Genomic DNA, 17,423 nt, shown 5'->3' with positions numbered 1-17,423 from the left:
CTGCTTCATTGGTACTGCTCGAAAAGAGAACGATGTCGTCCGCGAAACGAAGGTTCGAAAGAAATCTTCCATCAACACGTATGCCCCTTTCTTCCCAAGATAGTGATTTCATTATCCATTGCAATGCAGCCGTGAACAGCTTCGGCGATATAGTATCGCCATGTCGTACCTCCTTTCCAATGGGTATGGTGAGAGGGCGGTGGAAAAGCTGTATCCTAGTCGTACATCGTTCGTAGCAATTGGCTAATGTCCTCACATACGACGCGTCCACACCTTGATCGACCAGCGCTGACAGTATTGCATTTGTTTCTACGCTGTCAAAGGCTTTCTCATAGTCGACGAAGGTTAGAACAAGGGGCAGGCGGTATTCCCGGCAAACCTTTACGACCCTCGACACGGTCTGGATGTGGTCCAAGCAGCTGAACCCTTGGCGGAATCCAGCTTGTTCTTGAGGCTGGGCTTCATCAAGCGTCTTGGATATGCGCCTGAGCATGATCTTGGTGAACACTTTGTATAACACGCTCAGCAAGCATATCGGACGGTAGTTTCGGAGGTCCTCGGTCACCTTTCTTATGGATAAGAACGGTTCGCGAGGTCTTCCACTGGTCTGGGATCCTTTCTTTCTGAAGGTACGATGTCATGTACGCAAGCGGATGGCCAGCCCGAAGAAAGTCTGCTGATATAAAATCAGGTCCGGGGGCTGTGCCAGGTTTCATGCTCTTGATAGCGACTCGTACTTCCGAAGGGAGAATCCGTGGTGGAGCTTCGCCGGTGGGGATGATTGGGCTTGACACAGGAGTTGATGAACGGAAAAGGTTCGAGTAGAACCTCTCCGTAATGATTTCCATCTCACGATGAGAAGACGTGCGAGTCCCGTCTTCGCTCAGCAAGGTTGCTAGCGGAATATTATATTCGCGGAGATCCCTGCGGCACTTCTTTAGACTCGTTCTTCTTTGTGCTGCTTCTAGAATCTTCTTCTGCCTGTACCTCAAAAGATCCTCCTGCAACCTTTTCTGCAGCTAGTGTTTGCTACTAACCGCTCAATGTGCGATGCACTCGGATCAAGCCTCAAAGCCCTTCTTCTTTCTAACAATTCCTTGGTGGTCTTCGAAATTCGATCCAAGTTTGCCGTGCGCGACTTCTTTTCTCCTTCGTTGCCGATAGCAGATGTTCTTTTCCATCGTGTGGCTAAGTCGTATTTTCGCACGAAGGAGACGGTGATCAGAACCACTACAAAAGGATGGTACTACTGAGACGTCAAGTAGACACCACCTCTGGTTGGTGAGTATGTGGTCGGTCTCCGCACGAGTCACGCCATTGGGCGATTCCCATGTCCACCGACGATGATCTTTTTTCATGAAAAGAGAGTTCCCATGAAAGAGGCGAGCGGCGGACAACAGCCCGGCGAGACGATTGCCATTTTCATTCCGGTCCCCTAGTCCAAATCTTCCAATCCTGTATTTCTCTTCTGTGGCCTTTCCTAGTTTTGCGTTGAAGTCTCCGACAACGAATTTGTAAAAGGACCTCTCGTTGCTGACTACTTCCTCCAGCTTCTCGTAAAACGCGTCCAATTCGGAATCATCAGCTGCTGATGTTGGTGAATAGCAGTTGATGATACTGATGGATTTTTGGCGCAGAGGGCGGAGGCGAAGAATGGCCAGACGAGGTGACAGGATCTCGTGAGAATCGACGAGATGGACGACAGATGGGTGCACAACGAAACCAACACCGCCTACATTTCGCAACGGAACCTTCTCTCCACGAATGGCGAGTGTGCCGTCATTCATCTGTCGTACGTCGCTCCTTCTGCACTTGGTCTCCTGCAGAGCAATCAAGTGAAATTTGATACGCTCTGCAGCTCCGAGAAGGGCATGCAGGTCAGCGTCTGTGGAAACTGTTCTCGCGTTGTAAGTACGCAGTCTGAGACAGTCTCCATGGCGAGTCGTGCGTGTGTCGCTTAGTCCAGAATCAATGACGTCCTGAGCAACCTGAGATTTGATCCCCTCTCACCGGTCACCATACCGTCCGACGGCAGGACCCAGTGTGCAGAGTACTGAGGCAGTGAATATGCAGGAGTGTAACCAGACTTTTCCCCAAGCTAAGCAGCCATGCCACGGCGAGCTTAGCTTTCACCACGGGTCGAACCCCAACCTATATGGATCAGGGACCATCACCTTTCTACATTTTGCTAAGACAGTGGTGAATCTTAGCAGTGGTTTACTCTTAGCTAGGCTTCCGATTCCGAGAAGTCGGAATGTCGGATGTGTCGAACTCCTTCTCAGCTTGGGAGACCCTGCCGGAGGACGAAGCTCCGTTGTACATCGCAGTTCGACGCCCAGTGTCACCTCCACGCCACTATGAGGCTGTAAACCGTTGTGGAGGGAACAAATAACTTGTGAATATAATGCAGTCGGTAAGAAGTCCTGTCTGCACGATCGGTCGGTGGTTCGTATCTGCCCTATTGCCAACCAAGCCACTCATTCTTTTGTGGTCGACAGACTTGTACCAGACTTGTCTGGGAGAATAAAAACGCCGACTTGACATATCGGCTAGCTCCCGGAAGGAATGCTGCCGGAATGTATAGGTCAGTTACACGTTCGTAAAAAAATACCAGCGTCGGACCACCAGGAAAATAAAATCAGTTTCTTTCCTCGGTGAATATTCGGTTTCAATGTATGTCATGGCAATTCGTCCTTATTCAACCATTCTGCGGACCGCTTGTGATTGAGGAAAAAATCTTTTCTTATCACATGTAACATTATAATGGGCGGAGTGGCGCAGTCGGTTAGAGGTCCGTTGTAGCCACATGGCCGAGGGTTCGTAACCGCCCTAGTGCCAACCAAGCCTTTCATCCTTCCGGGGTCGATAAATTGGTACCAGACTTTCCTGAGAGGATAAAAAACTGATTTGACACATCGGCGGGTCCCTGCAAGTCATTGTACAGGTCAACACGCGTTCCAAATCCTCAACGATTACAAATCGCAGTAAAACTCGTTGTCGCATCCCAAGTTGATTGATAAGCATGTGACTTTATCTTACTTTTAAACATTGCGATACAGTACTAAATTACCTAGTCAAGAATCGTGCATGGAACTGATCCCTGCTCGTTGGATTGGTTTTTCTGCCTTTTCACTTTGTATTTAGTGTAATTGCTTTATATTTATCCATGGCACATTCTTTTTCGGAACTTCATTGAACCTAATAAACAAATAAAGCAACCATACGTTACGACAGCAAGCAAGAAAAAGCTTCGAAACCACTTCTTCATTGATACTTATGTGATCCATGCCAAACTGATCTATTTAGCTTCTTACTAGTTTGTTTCAAGAGGCTTACCATCGCTGGAATAGTAACCTCAAAGTGTTGCTGTTAATGATCGCATAGCATGAGAAGTATACGCATCGGCTGCGGCTCCCTGCTCATCATTATCCACATCAAAACATTAGAAGCGTTTTATATAACAAGCAAAACTCCAATCATGAATCGTAAAGAAGAATGCATCGCTGTGTCCAACGAGCTGCCTCAACATCACGCCTTTACTGCCATCAAGGTGAGCGCTGTTGTAGTCTGCTTCTCTGACGTTATCTTTGAGTAATCTGTTTGCTTATTCACATCTTGTGGGATGGGGAGGTGTTTGAGAGAGTAGATTACACGTGTCTTTGATTTTCCAGGCTCTGAAGAAGGAAATGACCTCGAAACGTTATCAAGAATAGATAGAAAACCATCTTGGTTTTGCTCAAAACGGATTACACTACTCAACTCTACAGTGCGAAGATTCGAATAAGAAGGTCGAAACTTTGGAATTATCCACACTGTCTTCAGGCCACCCGTTCATTTTGAAGAATGAAATTTCTGCGATACTTGTTTACTAAACATTTCGTTGACAGTCGTTTGTACTGTTCTACAATGGCCTCATATTCGAAACTAAGGAGAGTTTTATCTTATTCATGGCTTATGGGACTTAATCTGAAAAAGACAACTCGGCGAATCAGACAGGCAGGTAGAAACCAAAACGTGAGTTGGAAAGGTTGATGACTTATCTTTACAATTAAGAAAAAACAAAGAAAAACAATCAGAGTGAAGTGCCAGAGATGCCACGTAACAAAATTGGTACTTGAGCTAATCGGCCATTTCATACGTGCTAACGATATCGACTTCAATAATCGTTCGAGGTTTTATGAACGCTTGGGCGAGGAGAGCTATCACGTCAGTGTTTTTATCCGCTCGAGAAAACTTGGGGATAAATTATCGACGAAAAAATATAAATAAATAAATTGAAAACTTCATCTTTCGATAATTTATCGAAAGATGAAGTTTTTGGCATTAGAGGGGTCTCGCACCATCGACCGATCGTCCAGTCGCAGAAAAATTTCTTACCAACTGCGCTGCACCCGCGCCAATGGCCTAATAAAAGTCAAGTATTGTTTAGTTATGGTCGCATTGTATGCTTACATTTGCATCTATTTCAACAATACCTTCATCTACATACCTTCATCTTGCTTCAATTTTCAGAACAAAGCGCGGCACGTTCACCATTAGAATCAATGTTGAAGAGCTAGTAGCTGCGAATACGAGTCTGTTTATTGCCAACACAAGCGGAGCCGAGACTATTCCGGAGTCAGAGTTGTCGCACGTACTGCTACGAACAATATGATCTGTTCATCTTGCAATTCATATTCTGTCCTCCCCAATACGATAAGCTGATTGTGTTTTTAGTCGTTGTTGTATGAATTTGAAGGTATAGTTGTAATTCAGTTTTCTATTTAAGCATTGTTCTTGCTTTGACACCGCGTTTGCGATTCTGGTTGTTACCTGGTCCCGGTGGCCCTGCTTATTCTAAATGCAATGAGGCATTTAAGTATACACTGCAGTCACACACGAGGTACACAACATGCATAGTTATCCAGATATTGGGAAACGGTATTGTTGTCCAGTACCCCCGCAAAGCTCAACACAAATGGATCAAAAATTACGTAAAGTAAAACGTTCTGAACGTTTTTTCGCTTTAATTCGACGATGAAATTAACAACTAGGACTAAGAGAGTTAAATCAACAATCCGCCGTTTTGTTTGATGACGTTTGTCTATTTTTATGGCAATTTCGTAACTCCGCAGTTGAAGACGTTTGGCAGGAAACCTGAAAATGTCATTTTCAGGAACCTTTCTTGAGGTCAGTTTTGTATCATCAAGAAAATATTCGAAATGTGAGAAAAGGTGACAGTGGCTTGGTGTCAGGTCTGGACTATACTGCATCTGCGGTAGGAGCTCCTATCCAAGCTCTCTGAGTTTCTGACGCGTCGTTAAAGATCTGTGCTGCCTGACGTTATCTTAATGGAACGCAAAACCCTTCCTATTGGCCAACTCTGGCCGCTTCTGCTCGATCGCCTGCTTTGGTCAGTTCTTCGCGGTAGAGGTCCGAATTGTGTGTCCCTTCCAATCCCACCAGACACACAGCAAAACTTTCTAACTGGCAGTCTGGACTTGGCGATCGTTTGGGCCGGGTCATCGTGATTGGACCACGTTTTTTTTTCGGTTTTTCTACTCGTGATGTCAACTTGAAATCGTCGTATACTAATACCCGATTCGATGTTTACATAGTCAAATATGGCTTACTAAAGACATCTGACGGAAAAGCTCAGAACTTTTTACTCCTTCTAATATCCAGAGGCAGCGTGGAATCTTTATCAACCTGGTTCACGCGAGACTCAAAGTCTCGTAGGATAGAATAATGGTGAATAAATGGATTTTGTGTGAGATCATATACTAGACTGAGAACATTGAACACATAAACGACAGACCTCGTTGAAGATGCGACTTAACCTGCATCATTAAAAAGACAATGATATAAGCGAAACAGACCATGTTCGAATAAATCAAGTCGTAGAGCTGAACCAGATTCAGGAATAACTTAGTAGGAAATGAGTGCATTGTGCCCCTAAAACTTATTTCTATAAGATGTGAATGTTTGAGAATTAAACAGAACTAATGATAAATGATCTTGAAAGCAATACATTCGTAGCACAATTATCGCTTATATCTAGAAAGAAAAGTCAGAAATTCTCCTTTTTTCTTTTCGTTCCCTTCACGTCAGTCAAATCTGTTCTCAAAAAGAGAGATGATGAGAAATTATGATTTAAGTACATTCTAATGATTAAGATTTCACATTTTAATGAGAAAGTATCGACGCAACGTATAATATAAATCCACAGTTTTGTTCAAAATCCTTCAGCAGCAACTTAAAAAATATCAGGCTGTAATCCTTATTTTTAAGAGATAACTTCAGTCAACGCTTCCTGGTGACAATCAAATATCTCATCTTATTGAGTATAGGTGAAGGAATTGAAATAAAGAATGCATATATACAGTTGGATGCAGTTGTTGTTCGCTAAAGTCTTCGTTTTCGGACCCTGTTTTCGTCCATGAAAAAATCTCCAGAATATCAAAAATTTGGCCATCTCCATACTGCTTTATCAGTTGTAAAAGTTTCTTCCAGAAACGAAGAAAAATAACAAAAGGCAATTGTAAGTGATATGGATAAAGCGCTCTATCGCAAGCTGATCGATACTGTAACATTCCCTTTAGGGGCGGAGCTATCTAGCACGAGAGGCGGAGCAGTCTCGCGGCTGGGCTCATAAGAGCCCATGCCTGGAGCACACGAGGAGCACCCTAGCTACCGGTTATCTGTACACCAAGGACCGATCAAAGACGCTTGGGACGACGACACCAAGGGCCGCATCGCTAGCCTGAGCCTCTCGAGGATGCTCCCGACGGGAGCGAAGCCCAGATCATCTATCAGAGGTAGGGCTCTCTCCTTGCGTGGGTCGAGAGCTGCTTCCACTGCACGACGCTTACTGGTAGCAGCGAATGGTTCACCCCTCGCTGCCATGAAGTCGCAGGTGGACTGCACCCATGCGAACGGTCTACGGGGCGTGATGGTGGCATGTTTTGTATTCGTTACTATGTTATTTTTTTGCGAAAATGGGAAAATCAAAAAAAAAAGAAAGATGGAAAAACGCACCAAAATTTTTTAAAAAAGTTAAAAAGAAAAAGGAAAAAGAATCCGGCAATGGTATAAAATGCGTTTTAGTTGCCGCGCGAGAATGTTTTGGTAAAGAGACGGTAAGTGCAGGTGAGTTCAGGTGCAGCTGATATTGATGCTGAGTTAGTGCAGTTGATGCTGATATTGATGTTGAGTTCATTTCGGTGCAGTATATGTGTTGAGATATTGTGGTATTGTGCTGATGTTGTAGTTTAGGGGGCCCCAGTAGTGCGGTAGGGCAGCTAGGCTGCTTAGCATGTTTTATCCAGTGATGCGGTTGTTAGTTGATGATGAGATGTGAGGCACCGAGGTAAGTAGCACCTGAGTTGTAGTTGTGATGTACCGAGGTTGAGGTTAGCGGTTGACGAGCGCGCGTAATGGTCTGGACCTGTTGTTTTAGCCTGGGGTCAGGTCATGACCGAGACGCGCGAGGGCGCGTGAGGTCATGCCTGGGATGTCATGTGTATTATTAGCATGATGGCCGGTACGGCTCGATAATTAGATCAGTGTTGCATTGGCCGATATGGCCCGTTATCAAGATTAGTGTTGCGGATGTGATGTGGTGAGCGGTTCTGTTCATATTGTTTGTTGGTATTGCTCGTTTTGGGAATACTTATGTTTTGGTTCGTGATGGTGCTTGGATTTCTGCTCTTCTTGGTTCTGTCCTGCCCTTCTCTCTCCTCTTTTGGCTGTGCATCTTCCCCTGCTTGTTTTGCGCCGGGCTTCCTTTTCTGTTCTCTCACAGTGGGGTTTTGGCGCATTTTCAAATTTCGAAATTCTTTCGCGTTTGAATTTGGATTGTAAGGTTACGAAATCTCACGTGATCGATATGGACTTGGTGAAACCTTGGTCAGTTCGAATTTGGACGTGGGGTTTCGAAACACTTTTGCGGAATTTGGTGCGTAGGTATTGCGAAACCCTCGAGCCAAGCCGGCATAACCCCGCCCTTCTTGGTCTTTCTATATAAGGAGCCTACACAATCTGACTTAGTGTGCATTTGCTACCATGCAATATAACCTTGGTCTTATTTCTTTTGTACTTTCTTATTCATGCATTCGCTTTATTGTGCTGGTATTCCCAGTGGTATTTCTGCCTTCATTGTCTGTCGTGGTATTCCTTTGTTGTTCTCTTTTCTAATCTTTCGCGTCATTATAATAGGTACAGTTCGTGACTTCCTCATATGATAGGCACGTTTTTTTTCGATTGTTTTGAGTTAAGTCCGCCTGTCACACGTTTGTGCACTCTGTCTTCTGATGCTATAGCTGTCGCCCAGATTTTGAGCTTAGATTCAAGGGCTGCTGCTCCGATACACAGATCAGTTTCTACGACGAGCGCCACTGAGCGGCTCGTTTGTACTTTGCAGGGACTCAACGATGACGACAACGTATTTGGGGGAGATGCGAAGACACTGCGGGATGCTACAGCCTTGGCAGTTACGGAAGTATGGAACGACGACAGGTCAGCAACCAGCTCGTTGATAGGGAAAGTGGACAAAGGTACTTCTACCTTACTTCACAATTTAAATGAGTCGGTTTCGGCAGTCAGGAATAGGATTGATACTATTCCTCTTTTTGCAACTTACAGTCCGGATAGGCCGACACGCAGACTAGTGCCGTTTACGGGTTCAGGCGACGACGCCACACAGTTTCTCTGTGCTCGCAGCCGCATCACGTCTGGAAGACGTGATGCGGCTGCGTGCTGCGGTTGCGACGTCCCAACAAAAGGCAGATTTCATTGTCTGCAATTTGGATGGGGCAGCGCGTGAGAAGGTAGAACAGTTGAGTCAGCAGGAACGCTGCGACTTCGCAGTTGTAGCACATCTGAAGCAGGCATTTGAAGGCCCGCAACATCGCTAAATGGCGAGGCATGCGCTGTCTGTTTGCCAACAGCAGCCTGGGAAGTCATCAGCGACGTTCGCTAATCGTCTGCTGAACCTGGTTCGAGCTGCTACGGTCGGCGCCGCTGCTTGAGATCTGGGGTAATCTACCTGATTTCTTGCACGAACTGTGGCGACGAGTATGTCGGTGAAACGGCACGAGCACTGTATGTCCGCATCAAAGAGCACGTGAACGGCAAGAATAGGTTACGAGGATGGACACCTTCAGATACCCTTACAACATAAAAACACGACGGAGCCGATTTTGAAATTAGGGTCCAAATCTTAGCGCACGAATCAAAAACGTTGACTCGAAAATCGCTGGAGGCATTTTGGATCCAAGCTAAAAATCCTAAAATGAACCGCAAGGGCGAATGTCTGCCGATAACGCGGAAACTTGCGTCATATCTCGAATGGTTCTTCCGATCCGAATGTGACATTCGAACTACTTGCCTTCGCGATCGATCAGTCAGCGGTCCATGCTAGGCGTCTCCAATCTAAGGTGAGCATTCACTGTATTCGCTAAATTGGTGATTGAAAAAGTAGGCATGGAGTTTGTCAGTTTAGTTGTGGAGAGATTGGTCGTTTAAATTGTAGATTGAATCGCCCATTTCAGGCTTTGAAGAAGGAGATATTGCCGAAACGTTAGCCAATTATTTAAAAACCTCGTGTACAGCTTATCAAAATCGACACGACATTCAGTTTCCCCCAATCATCGTAAAAAACGGGATGAGAATCACGTTTATTCCTGCGAGGTGCTTTACAATACGTCCCGTATTACACGTCCCGGTACCCTCGAGAGCCTAATCGCTGGTCTTATTTGAATAGACTGGTCAGGAGGCATCACTGATCTTCGACAGCTCGCTCGTGGACGCAGCGCGTGCACGAGGGTGGTTCGTTTAAACTTACCTCGAAACAAAAAACGCTCGACTTCCTCTAATCGTCGTAAAAAAAACGCCGTCTTTTGCACCATTCCTTACGACGATTAGGAAAATTTGAGCGGCACCGCGCTGGGTTCGTAATCTACAAACCAAACTCGACGGGTTCCCTGGTATTTCCCTACTACGTCAATTTCGCGATACACTGCCTCTAAATACTCACATGGATTCCTAGGTGGCCGGTCTTCTTTGGATGTGCGGGCCCAGCATCTCTTTCATTCGTTTCGTTCCCTCGCCACTGTCATCCAAGATTTCCTCACGTTTCGTGAGTGACGTTGACGTCCTTGAGATCCGGCTGAGCTCTCAGCTGGTCCATCAATGCAGCATACACATCATTCCATCTCGTCGGTGGTCTCCCTCGAGGACATTTAGCATCTCTTGGGATCCACTCTAGCGTGGTTTTAGTCCATCTACCGGCGACTCTTCTTATAATGTGACCGGCCCATCTATGCTTTACTTTATTTTTCGCTGGTTCGCGAAGACGGGACATGCCTTCTGAGTCGGAGCCGCGAAGACCGGCTATGTGTTGCGCGCGCCGCCTAAACTTCAGGAGACATTTTTCAAGGGCTCTGTGGGGAGTGATTAGTTTCCTAGACGTAGCAGCGGTGTCTGCCCACGTCTCCGCTGCGTAACAGAACGCTGAAAGAACTGTCGAGTCACGTAGACGGGCACGAAGATCTTGGTCCGTAGCTTCCCTGACGGCTGCAAATGCTGCCCATGCTGCTCTTATTCTTCTATTCAGTTCTTCCTTCAAATCTTTTCCATGTTCATAGAACGTCCGAAGTAAATCTATGACGAAGTTTCCACGATTTGGGGGCCTTCAAGTTGTACTCTTCTGTCCTCGCAGTAGGCGTTCTTCGTGAACTGTGTCTTCTTTTTGTTTATTCGCAGTCCTTTTCTCTTCCCTGCCTCGTTCAATTTGTTGAGCATCGTTTCTGCTTCGTTACTACTGCTCAAAAAGAGAACGATATCGCGAAACGAACGTTAGAGACAAACCTTCCATCAACACGTATGCCTATTTCTTCCCAGGAAAGTGATTTCATTATCCATAGCAATGCAGCTGTGAACAGCCTCGGCGACATAGTATCGCCATGTCGTACCTCCTTTCCAATGGGTATGGTGAGGAGGCGGTGGAAAAGCTGTATTTTAGTGGTGCACCGATCGTAGCAGTTGGCTAATGTCCTCACATACGACGCGTCCACACCTTGATCGACCAGCGCTGATAGTATTGCATTCGTTTCTATGTTGTCGAAGGCTTTTTCATAGTCGACGAAGGTAAGAACAAAGGGCAGGCGGTCCACCGACGATGTTCTTTCTTCATGAAAGGAAAGCCCCCATGAAAGAGGCGAGCGGCGGACAACATCCCGGCGAGACGACTGCCATTTTCATTCCGGTCCCGTGGTCCAAATTTTCCGGTCCTGTATTGCTCTTCCGTAGCTTTTCCTAGTTTTGCGTTGAAATCTCCGACAACGAATTTGTAGAAGGATTTGTCATTGCGGATCACTTACTCCAGCTCCGTGTCCGACGTCTGAGACGGTAAGATGCAGTGTGCAGGGTGCTGAGGCAGTGAATATGTTGGAGTGGCAAAAAGACTTTTTTTCGCAAACTAAGTAGCCCTGCCACGGCGAGCTTAGCTTTCACCACAGGTCGTCACGCGACCTATATGAATTAGGAAGCGAGAACGAATATCGAGTGTGTCGAACTCCTTCTCAGCTTGGAAGAACCTGCCAGAGGACGAACCTCCGCTATGCATCGCAGTTCGACGCTCAGAGTCCACGCCACTATGAGGCGGTAAATCGTTGTGGAAGGCCTTTAAATAAGAAGCTAAAATACAGAGCTACTATCGAGAAGAAATCAGTATTGAGCGGAGTTCCACTACTGATCTTTAAACTTTCATACTCAGATTCGCAGATCGAAAACAAAGGAGAGTCAGAATGAAAGTCCCATCACCAGGGTCAAGCGTATAGTTGGGAAAAATCCCTCCTAACCCCCCCCCCCCCCCCCCTCGTAAACCCTCCCAAAAACAACCCGTCATCTCGTTCCTACTAGTACAGCTGCTCCCACAACAATAAAAAATAGGGTATAATAAAAAAAATTAAAAAAGCAAATAAACGCCTAATAAATAAATTTAAATAGTACGATGTAATAAATGCATAATAAATCATTTTAAAAAATAGTAGTGCTATAAGTAAAACAAAATATGTATTATAATACAGCGATGTTAATAGAATAAATAATAACTAGAAATTATATGTTCATTAGCTCCAGATGTTGCTGGACTTCACCATCACGATTCCTTTGCCGTTTCACAGCGCAAGTCTGAGCAGAAATAATAATAATAGCAGAGAACACTGAATTTCAAAAAGCTCACAAATAGACTGAAAAAAGTGTTTGCAAGGAAAAACCCTTACCAGTAGCGCGATGAGCGTAATCAAAACAAGAAATCCGAGTACTGCGAAAAGAAGTGTAGAGGATTGATCCGATGGTGCGGCTGTCGTCGTCGTCGTCTTAGGTTTAGAAGTGAGCCATGCATCTCTCAACTTTTTCTTCTTTGCCAGCCACTCGGCTGAAGGTTTTGGTTCGGAGTTAATTTCTTTAAAACGTATGAAGCTCTCCTCAGGAGAAAGGGCGGAAATATCGTGGTACATCTGTAAATACTGCAATTAGTGTATAAATAGATCCAATAAATGATTATCATTAGGCGAGAAGATTAAAAGACGTGTCAAGATAATAAAGAAAAGCTAACTAGAAGGCAGTCAGATTGTCGAAGATGCTACCGGTATGCCGCGACTCATTCCAGATTGGCTACTCACCAAAAATATCCTCAGGTATATTTGCTCGGATTAGTACGAGGTAGACGTTAGTGCAAGAATTAGTAGTGAGTCAGTATATATGTAGACATATAATTTAAAAAGAAAAGTGAGCTCTAAATGTGTATTATCTTTGCAAAACGAAAAAAAACCGCTGGAAAAGAAGGAGAACACCTTTTAAAACAATTTTCACACTATTTCCAATTATTAACAAACTATTTTACTCATCGATATTTGAAATGATCAGTTGAGAGTTCGATCCCCGCCGGAATATCCCCATTTTTGTAAAATGGAAAAAACAAGTGATACCGACGCAGATCACATTCTAAAAGTATTTTCTCATTATTTTCTATATTCTACACACAATTTTACTCATTCGCAGTGATTACAGATCATGAATAGTTTGATACCCGCCGGAATCTAGACTTTTACAAAACCGAAAAAAATCACTGAAATGAACAATTCACTGGCAGTTTTTTGAAATTGTATTCAGAACACGGTTTGCCACATGCAAGTGTTACATAGAGGTTCTTTTAGCGATTAGAACCAGGCCTTAATTGGAAATTACTGCTGGACTGGTCGGATTTTGCTAGCATGATAAACATGAATAACATACTAATGAAGAGTCGAAGGAAGATAAAGATGGCTGCGTTCTGTAGAGGAAGACTTGCGCTATAAAACGGTCAAGGAATCTTTCCCAGGGACCCTCTGGGTTTTTTGAAACCTAGTTGAGAAAAAGTTGAGAAATTTAGCACTTTTCTCAACTTCTTCTCAACTAGCTTTTTTGAGAACGAAAACTACCTGTGAAAAAGTAAAAACATACAGATTTTGACGCGTGGCCGAAAATCCGAGATTTCACACTTTTTCCCATTGCAAGATTACGGTAGCGCCGTTGAAAAATTCGATCCCATATTTGGATAGAGCATCAAGAAAAACACTTAGCTGCAAATTTTGGTCTTTGGAGGTGTTATGGTTCTTTCAAAAGCTAGTTGAGAAAAACTCGAAAATTTGAGGCAAATTTTAGAATATTTCTCAACTAGGTTTCAAAAAAGCTAGAAAAGCTAAAAGCACCAAACATATAAGAAATATAGAAGAAATCTCCCTCTACAAAACGCATCCAGCTTTATTGCATGAAATTCTCTTTCAGCGTCGATATTCAGAAACTCATGGAGCCAACTTTGTATTAACTTTAACCCTAATTGCGCCCGTAGATGCCTTTTTTCGCTCAGTAGCAGCATCAGAATTGCTTTTTCGGCTGAAAATAAGAAATTCGTCACTGTCGGATGAGAAATATGCTCTTTAAATTCTTTTACGCTAAATGCAAAAATACCACTTTTGCCAGGGATCGATCCCTGGCATTCACAATAAGAACAGTGAGTAATCGCATTGAACCATCCAACCACACTGAAACATCAACATCAGCCAGTATTTCAACAGAGGGGTGCGTGTAAAGAGGGCCCCGTGCGGATTTTCGAGCATGCGTCGACCATGCCTCGGCAGAACAATTAGCTAGGAAAAGTATTCCTAAGGAGTTATCTCTCGCTGCTGCCCAACTGGGTGGCTCCGCCCACTTATTCCGCGTTATATGCGACATCGCAAGCGTGGTGAATACGCGTACGTTCGCTACAACCGTGAAATCGAAATAATGGAACAAACAGAACGGTTGGACGAGGACACACAGGGAGATTTGAAATTCAGGGAAAGTGGCGCGAACGCAAAGTATTTGAGAACTATTATCATTGTTCTTTGCGCTATTCTTTATTTTTGTGTGGATGTGTTCGGTCTTTTCTCTTTCGCTTTCGGGTTTTTTTTTTGCTTCTTGCTTAGTTCATTGCTTCTTTGTTGATTCAGTCTTAATGTCTGAATGTAAGAACGCGAATTTATGGCTATACCAATTTTGTAGGTTCGTATTTCGATATGGATCAAGAAAAAGAGGAAGAAGGAGAGAGGAAAAGTTGAACAAAACTTCGATGGATTAGTTAGTCCTATTTTCCAAGTCCAGTCATCACAACGTATGAATAAGAGTTATATTGCATACTTAGGAATTGTTCTGCTATATATTTAGAATCATTTGTCTGATTAAGTAAATCAAATCTGCACTCTACCTATAGTTTGTACTAGTAGTATCCATCCAGTGCAATATTGTCTTCTTTCCTTCTTTCCTTTTACTGCGTTCTTTTTTGTTACAAAAAGTTATGTGTTATTATGTTCTTATGTTTAAAGTTGTCATTGGAGAGATACTTTCTTTCTGTTATTAAGTGACAGTAAAAGATTGTTATTGAACAAAACGCTGGTCGATAGGCGATGACATGACCTTTATATGTGCAAAGCGTCGGTCGCATAGCTCAAGGTGTTGGTTGGCGCAAAAAGAAGAAAAAGAAGCAGGAGACAAAGATTTTGTTCACATTTCAGACTTAAATGAGGGGCTGGAGGGAAGGTAGAGATTGGTGTTTAAAGAGTTCATTGTGTTATGTCCACCTGTTCCATTTCTGGAGAAGAGAGGGATTGTGTTATATGTTTATTCTTGTCAATTTTGGGTGTCAATTTCTACAGACCAACTTCATGCATCCAATTTGAGTATGGAGCACACTACGCAATTATAAAATCGTGTGATGTTTTCTACATTCCTGCGGATGATACTTCGCAGCATTCACTCTCGTTCGTTGAATCAAGCAGAGCATAATAAACGAGTTATTTAGTGTAAGCATGTAGTATACTTAAATTACATACTGCCCATTTTTCGCACAAATACTGTGCATAATTCCTAGTTTTTCATGCTTCTTTTAATTCTGCACTTTCTAAAACCCTGCTTTTCATAACTACTTTCTACTACACTATCCTGTCATGTTTTATTCCATTCAGTAATTTCAATAACCCTCATTTTCAAATTTTGTTCTTTCTATTTCTTTGCAACTACGTAGTCGTCTGTATCCCTTATTAGATCTTCTTCTTCTTTCCTTGCAACTGTGTCGCTGTCTGTGTTTCTATAGCCAAGAAACCATCTAGTAGGATGGTCGTCTCCATAGGGCGTGGCCTCGCTGGCGGCATGATCATATCATACCCTCTGGACACTTAATGTCTCGGAGGCATTCGCGAAGAATCGGCCGGGACCCTCTTACCGTTCCCCTCAACAGAGGATGTAATGGCCAATAAGCGATAGATAGGGAAAGGTCACGCATAATGCACTTTATTTGCACTACACTTACCAACTTGAGCCAGCGTACTTGCTTTTCATTGCAGCTATGCTTCTACTTTTACTTAGTGCTATTACACTTCTGTTAGCTTTTGAAGACCTCGTTTGTCATCAAGTTTGCCATCCGTTCCAAAACGAATTTTGGACGCTACGTTTCCGTACAACTTCAAACTGCGGATCTTCAATATATTGAATTGGCTGTAACGGAAGAGCGCCGAAGCACCGTGCAAGCGATGAAGATTGCCTCCTATGATCTCTTAGTACTCAATACGAAGTCACCACTGCTTAGTTTCATTTCTTTCATATAAATTAGTAATACACAATTTTGTAGTGCTTAGACTTGGTTGGTTTGACAAGTCGATTTTTTGAAGGGATCAAAACTTTTAGGTAGTTAATTGCATTTAAAATATTTGGTTTTCTATTTTATCACCTCCACAACATTATCACGTTGTTTATTATGCATCACATTTATTCAAGATTTCAATTGTTTGTGCTGATTCAAAAGTAATCAAGAGGCTTGTTTATAGAAATCTTGATATTTTAGAGAGGATGCTATTGCCACTGGTATGTTTCCTTTGGGGGCGGGTGTGGTGTAGCAGCTAGAGGTTCCGCTTCCTGCACGATCGATCGAAGGTTCGAATCCGCACTAGTGCTCACCAAGCCTTTCATCCCTCCGGGGTCGATAAATTGGTACCAGACTTGTCTGGGAGGATAAAAACACTGACTTGACACATCGGCTAGCCACCGGAAGTCATTGTATAGGCCAGATACACGTTCGTAAACCTCAAACGATTCTGAATTGAAGTGAACGTGGGGGCGCATCCCAAGCGGATTGATTAACGCCAGAAACTTTATCCTTTTTATCCTTTATGTTTCCTTTGTCTAGTTTCTTCTTTCTCCTTTCTGGCTTTCCTTTTCGTTCAGGTAATGTGGACTCCCTTACCGTCTTGCACGTACGACGACATATGATTTTGCACGGTTTGTGCCACCGAAGCGACTCAGACGTCATCAAGAATAAGTTAGAACAGCAAAAAAATGCTAAGTCGTCCATCTTCAAGATTGGCTCAAAAAGTGCAGTAGTTTCATTACCAGAATAATGAAGAATAAATTTTTTAAAAATCATTTTGTGGTTTGTGTACCTTCTTTTTAGCTTAACTATTTATGCTACAATAGTCTTCTTCAACTGCAACCACGAGTCTTCTTCAATCGTTTATTCAAATATTAAACAGATTTATTTTGAACTCAATTACTGAATATGCATCATTGACGTTTTTTCTTCCTTGAGACAACTCTTCCATTTTTTAATCGCAGATATCGGGACCTGAAAAAAACCTTAGAATACGTTTCAGTTGTGAATATCTCTGATATGCGGTAAAAATATGCCATTCACTGCTGATCCTCCTTCAAGTTGCAGCACTACGTCTGAAAAAAAAGCAGTTTTCACTCCTGTTTTTCTGCTGAATATTGTGTACCTAAATTACACTAGATTTTGTGCGCCTTAATATATGTTTATTTTAAGTCGACAACCCCGTCTTCCTTTTCTCTTTGCTCCTTACATTTTTTTCTGA

At 43.4% G+C, this 17,423-nt stretch overlaps 4 protein-coding genes across 5 annotated transcripts; 1 reads left to right on the top strand and 3 right to left on the bottom strand.

The window, feature by feature from the left end:
• Nucleotides 1-464: 464 nt before the first annotated feature.
• RB195_025416 (uncharacterized protein) lies at nucleotides 465-848 on the bottom strand (the record flags this gene model as incomplete). The annotated part of the gene is made up of 1 exon (XM_064213547.1): nucleotides 465-848. One exon carries the CDS (start codon nucleotides 846-848, stop codon nucleotides 465-467), a length of 384 nt encoding a protein of 127 aa, XP_064069428.1.
• Nucleotides 849-1,061: 213 nt separating this feature from the next.
• On the bottom strand, nucleotides 1,062-1,787 carry RB195_025415 (uncharacterized protein; the record flags this gene model as incomplete). Its single annotated transcript, XM_064213546.1, has 1 exon — nucleotides 1,062-1,787. The coding sequence occupies one exon, from the start codon at nucleotides 1,785-1,787 to the stop codon at nucleotides 1,062-1,064; it is 726 nt and encodes a 241-aa protein (XP_064069427.1).
• Nucleotides 1,788-6,640: 4,853 nt separating this feature from the next.
• On the top strand, nucleotides 6,641-8,894 carry RB195_025414 (uncharacterized protein; the record flags this gene model as incomplete). The annotated part of the gene is made up of 3 exons (XM_064213545.1): nucleotides 6,641-6,895; nucleotides 8,402-8,534; nucleotides 8,701-8,894. The coding sequence occupies 3 exons, from the start codon at nucleotides 6,641-6,643 to the stop codon at nucleotides 8,892-8,894; spliced, it is 582 nt and encodes a 193-aa protein (XP_064069426.1).
• Nucleotides 8,895-10,108: 1,214 nt separating this feature from the next.
• RB195_025413 (uncharacterized protein) lies at nucleotides 10,109-12,500 on the bottom strand (the record flags this gene model as incomplete). Of its 2 annotated transcripts, XM_064213543.1 has the most annotated exons (4): nucleotides 10,109-10,670; nucleotides 10,849-11,056; nucleotides 11,593-11,662; nucleotides 12,264-12,500. In XM_064213543.1, 4 exons carry the CDS (start codon nucleotides 12,498-12,500, stop codon nucleotides 10,109-10,111), a joined length of 1,077 nt encoding a protein of 358 aa, XP_064069424.1. The 2 variants fall into 2 exon arrangements, with proteins under 2 accessions (XP_064069424.1, XP_064069425.1); XM_064213544.1 differs by lacking the exons at nucleotides 11,593-11,662; nucleotides 12,264-12,500 and having other exon boundaries at nucleotides 10,849-10,934.
• Between the last annotated feature and the right edge of the window lie 4,923 nt (nucleotides 12,501-17,423).

The sequence above is a fragment of the Necator americanus genome, chromosome X, assembly GCF_031761385.1.
Source record: "Necator americanus strain Aroian chromosome X, whole genome shotgun sequence".
Taxonomy (NCBI): Eukaryota; Metazoa; Nematoda; class Chromadorea; order Rhabditida; family Ancylostomatidae; genus Necator; species Necator americanus.
This window is presented reverse-complemented; position numbering and strand designations above follow the sequence as displayed.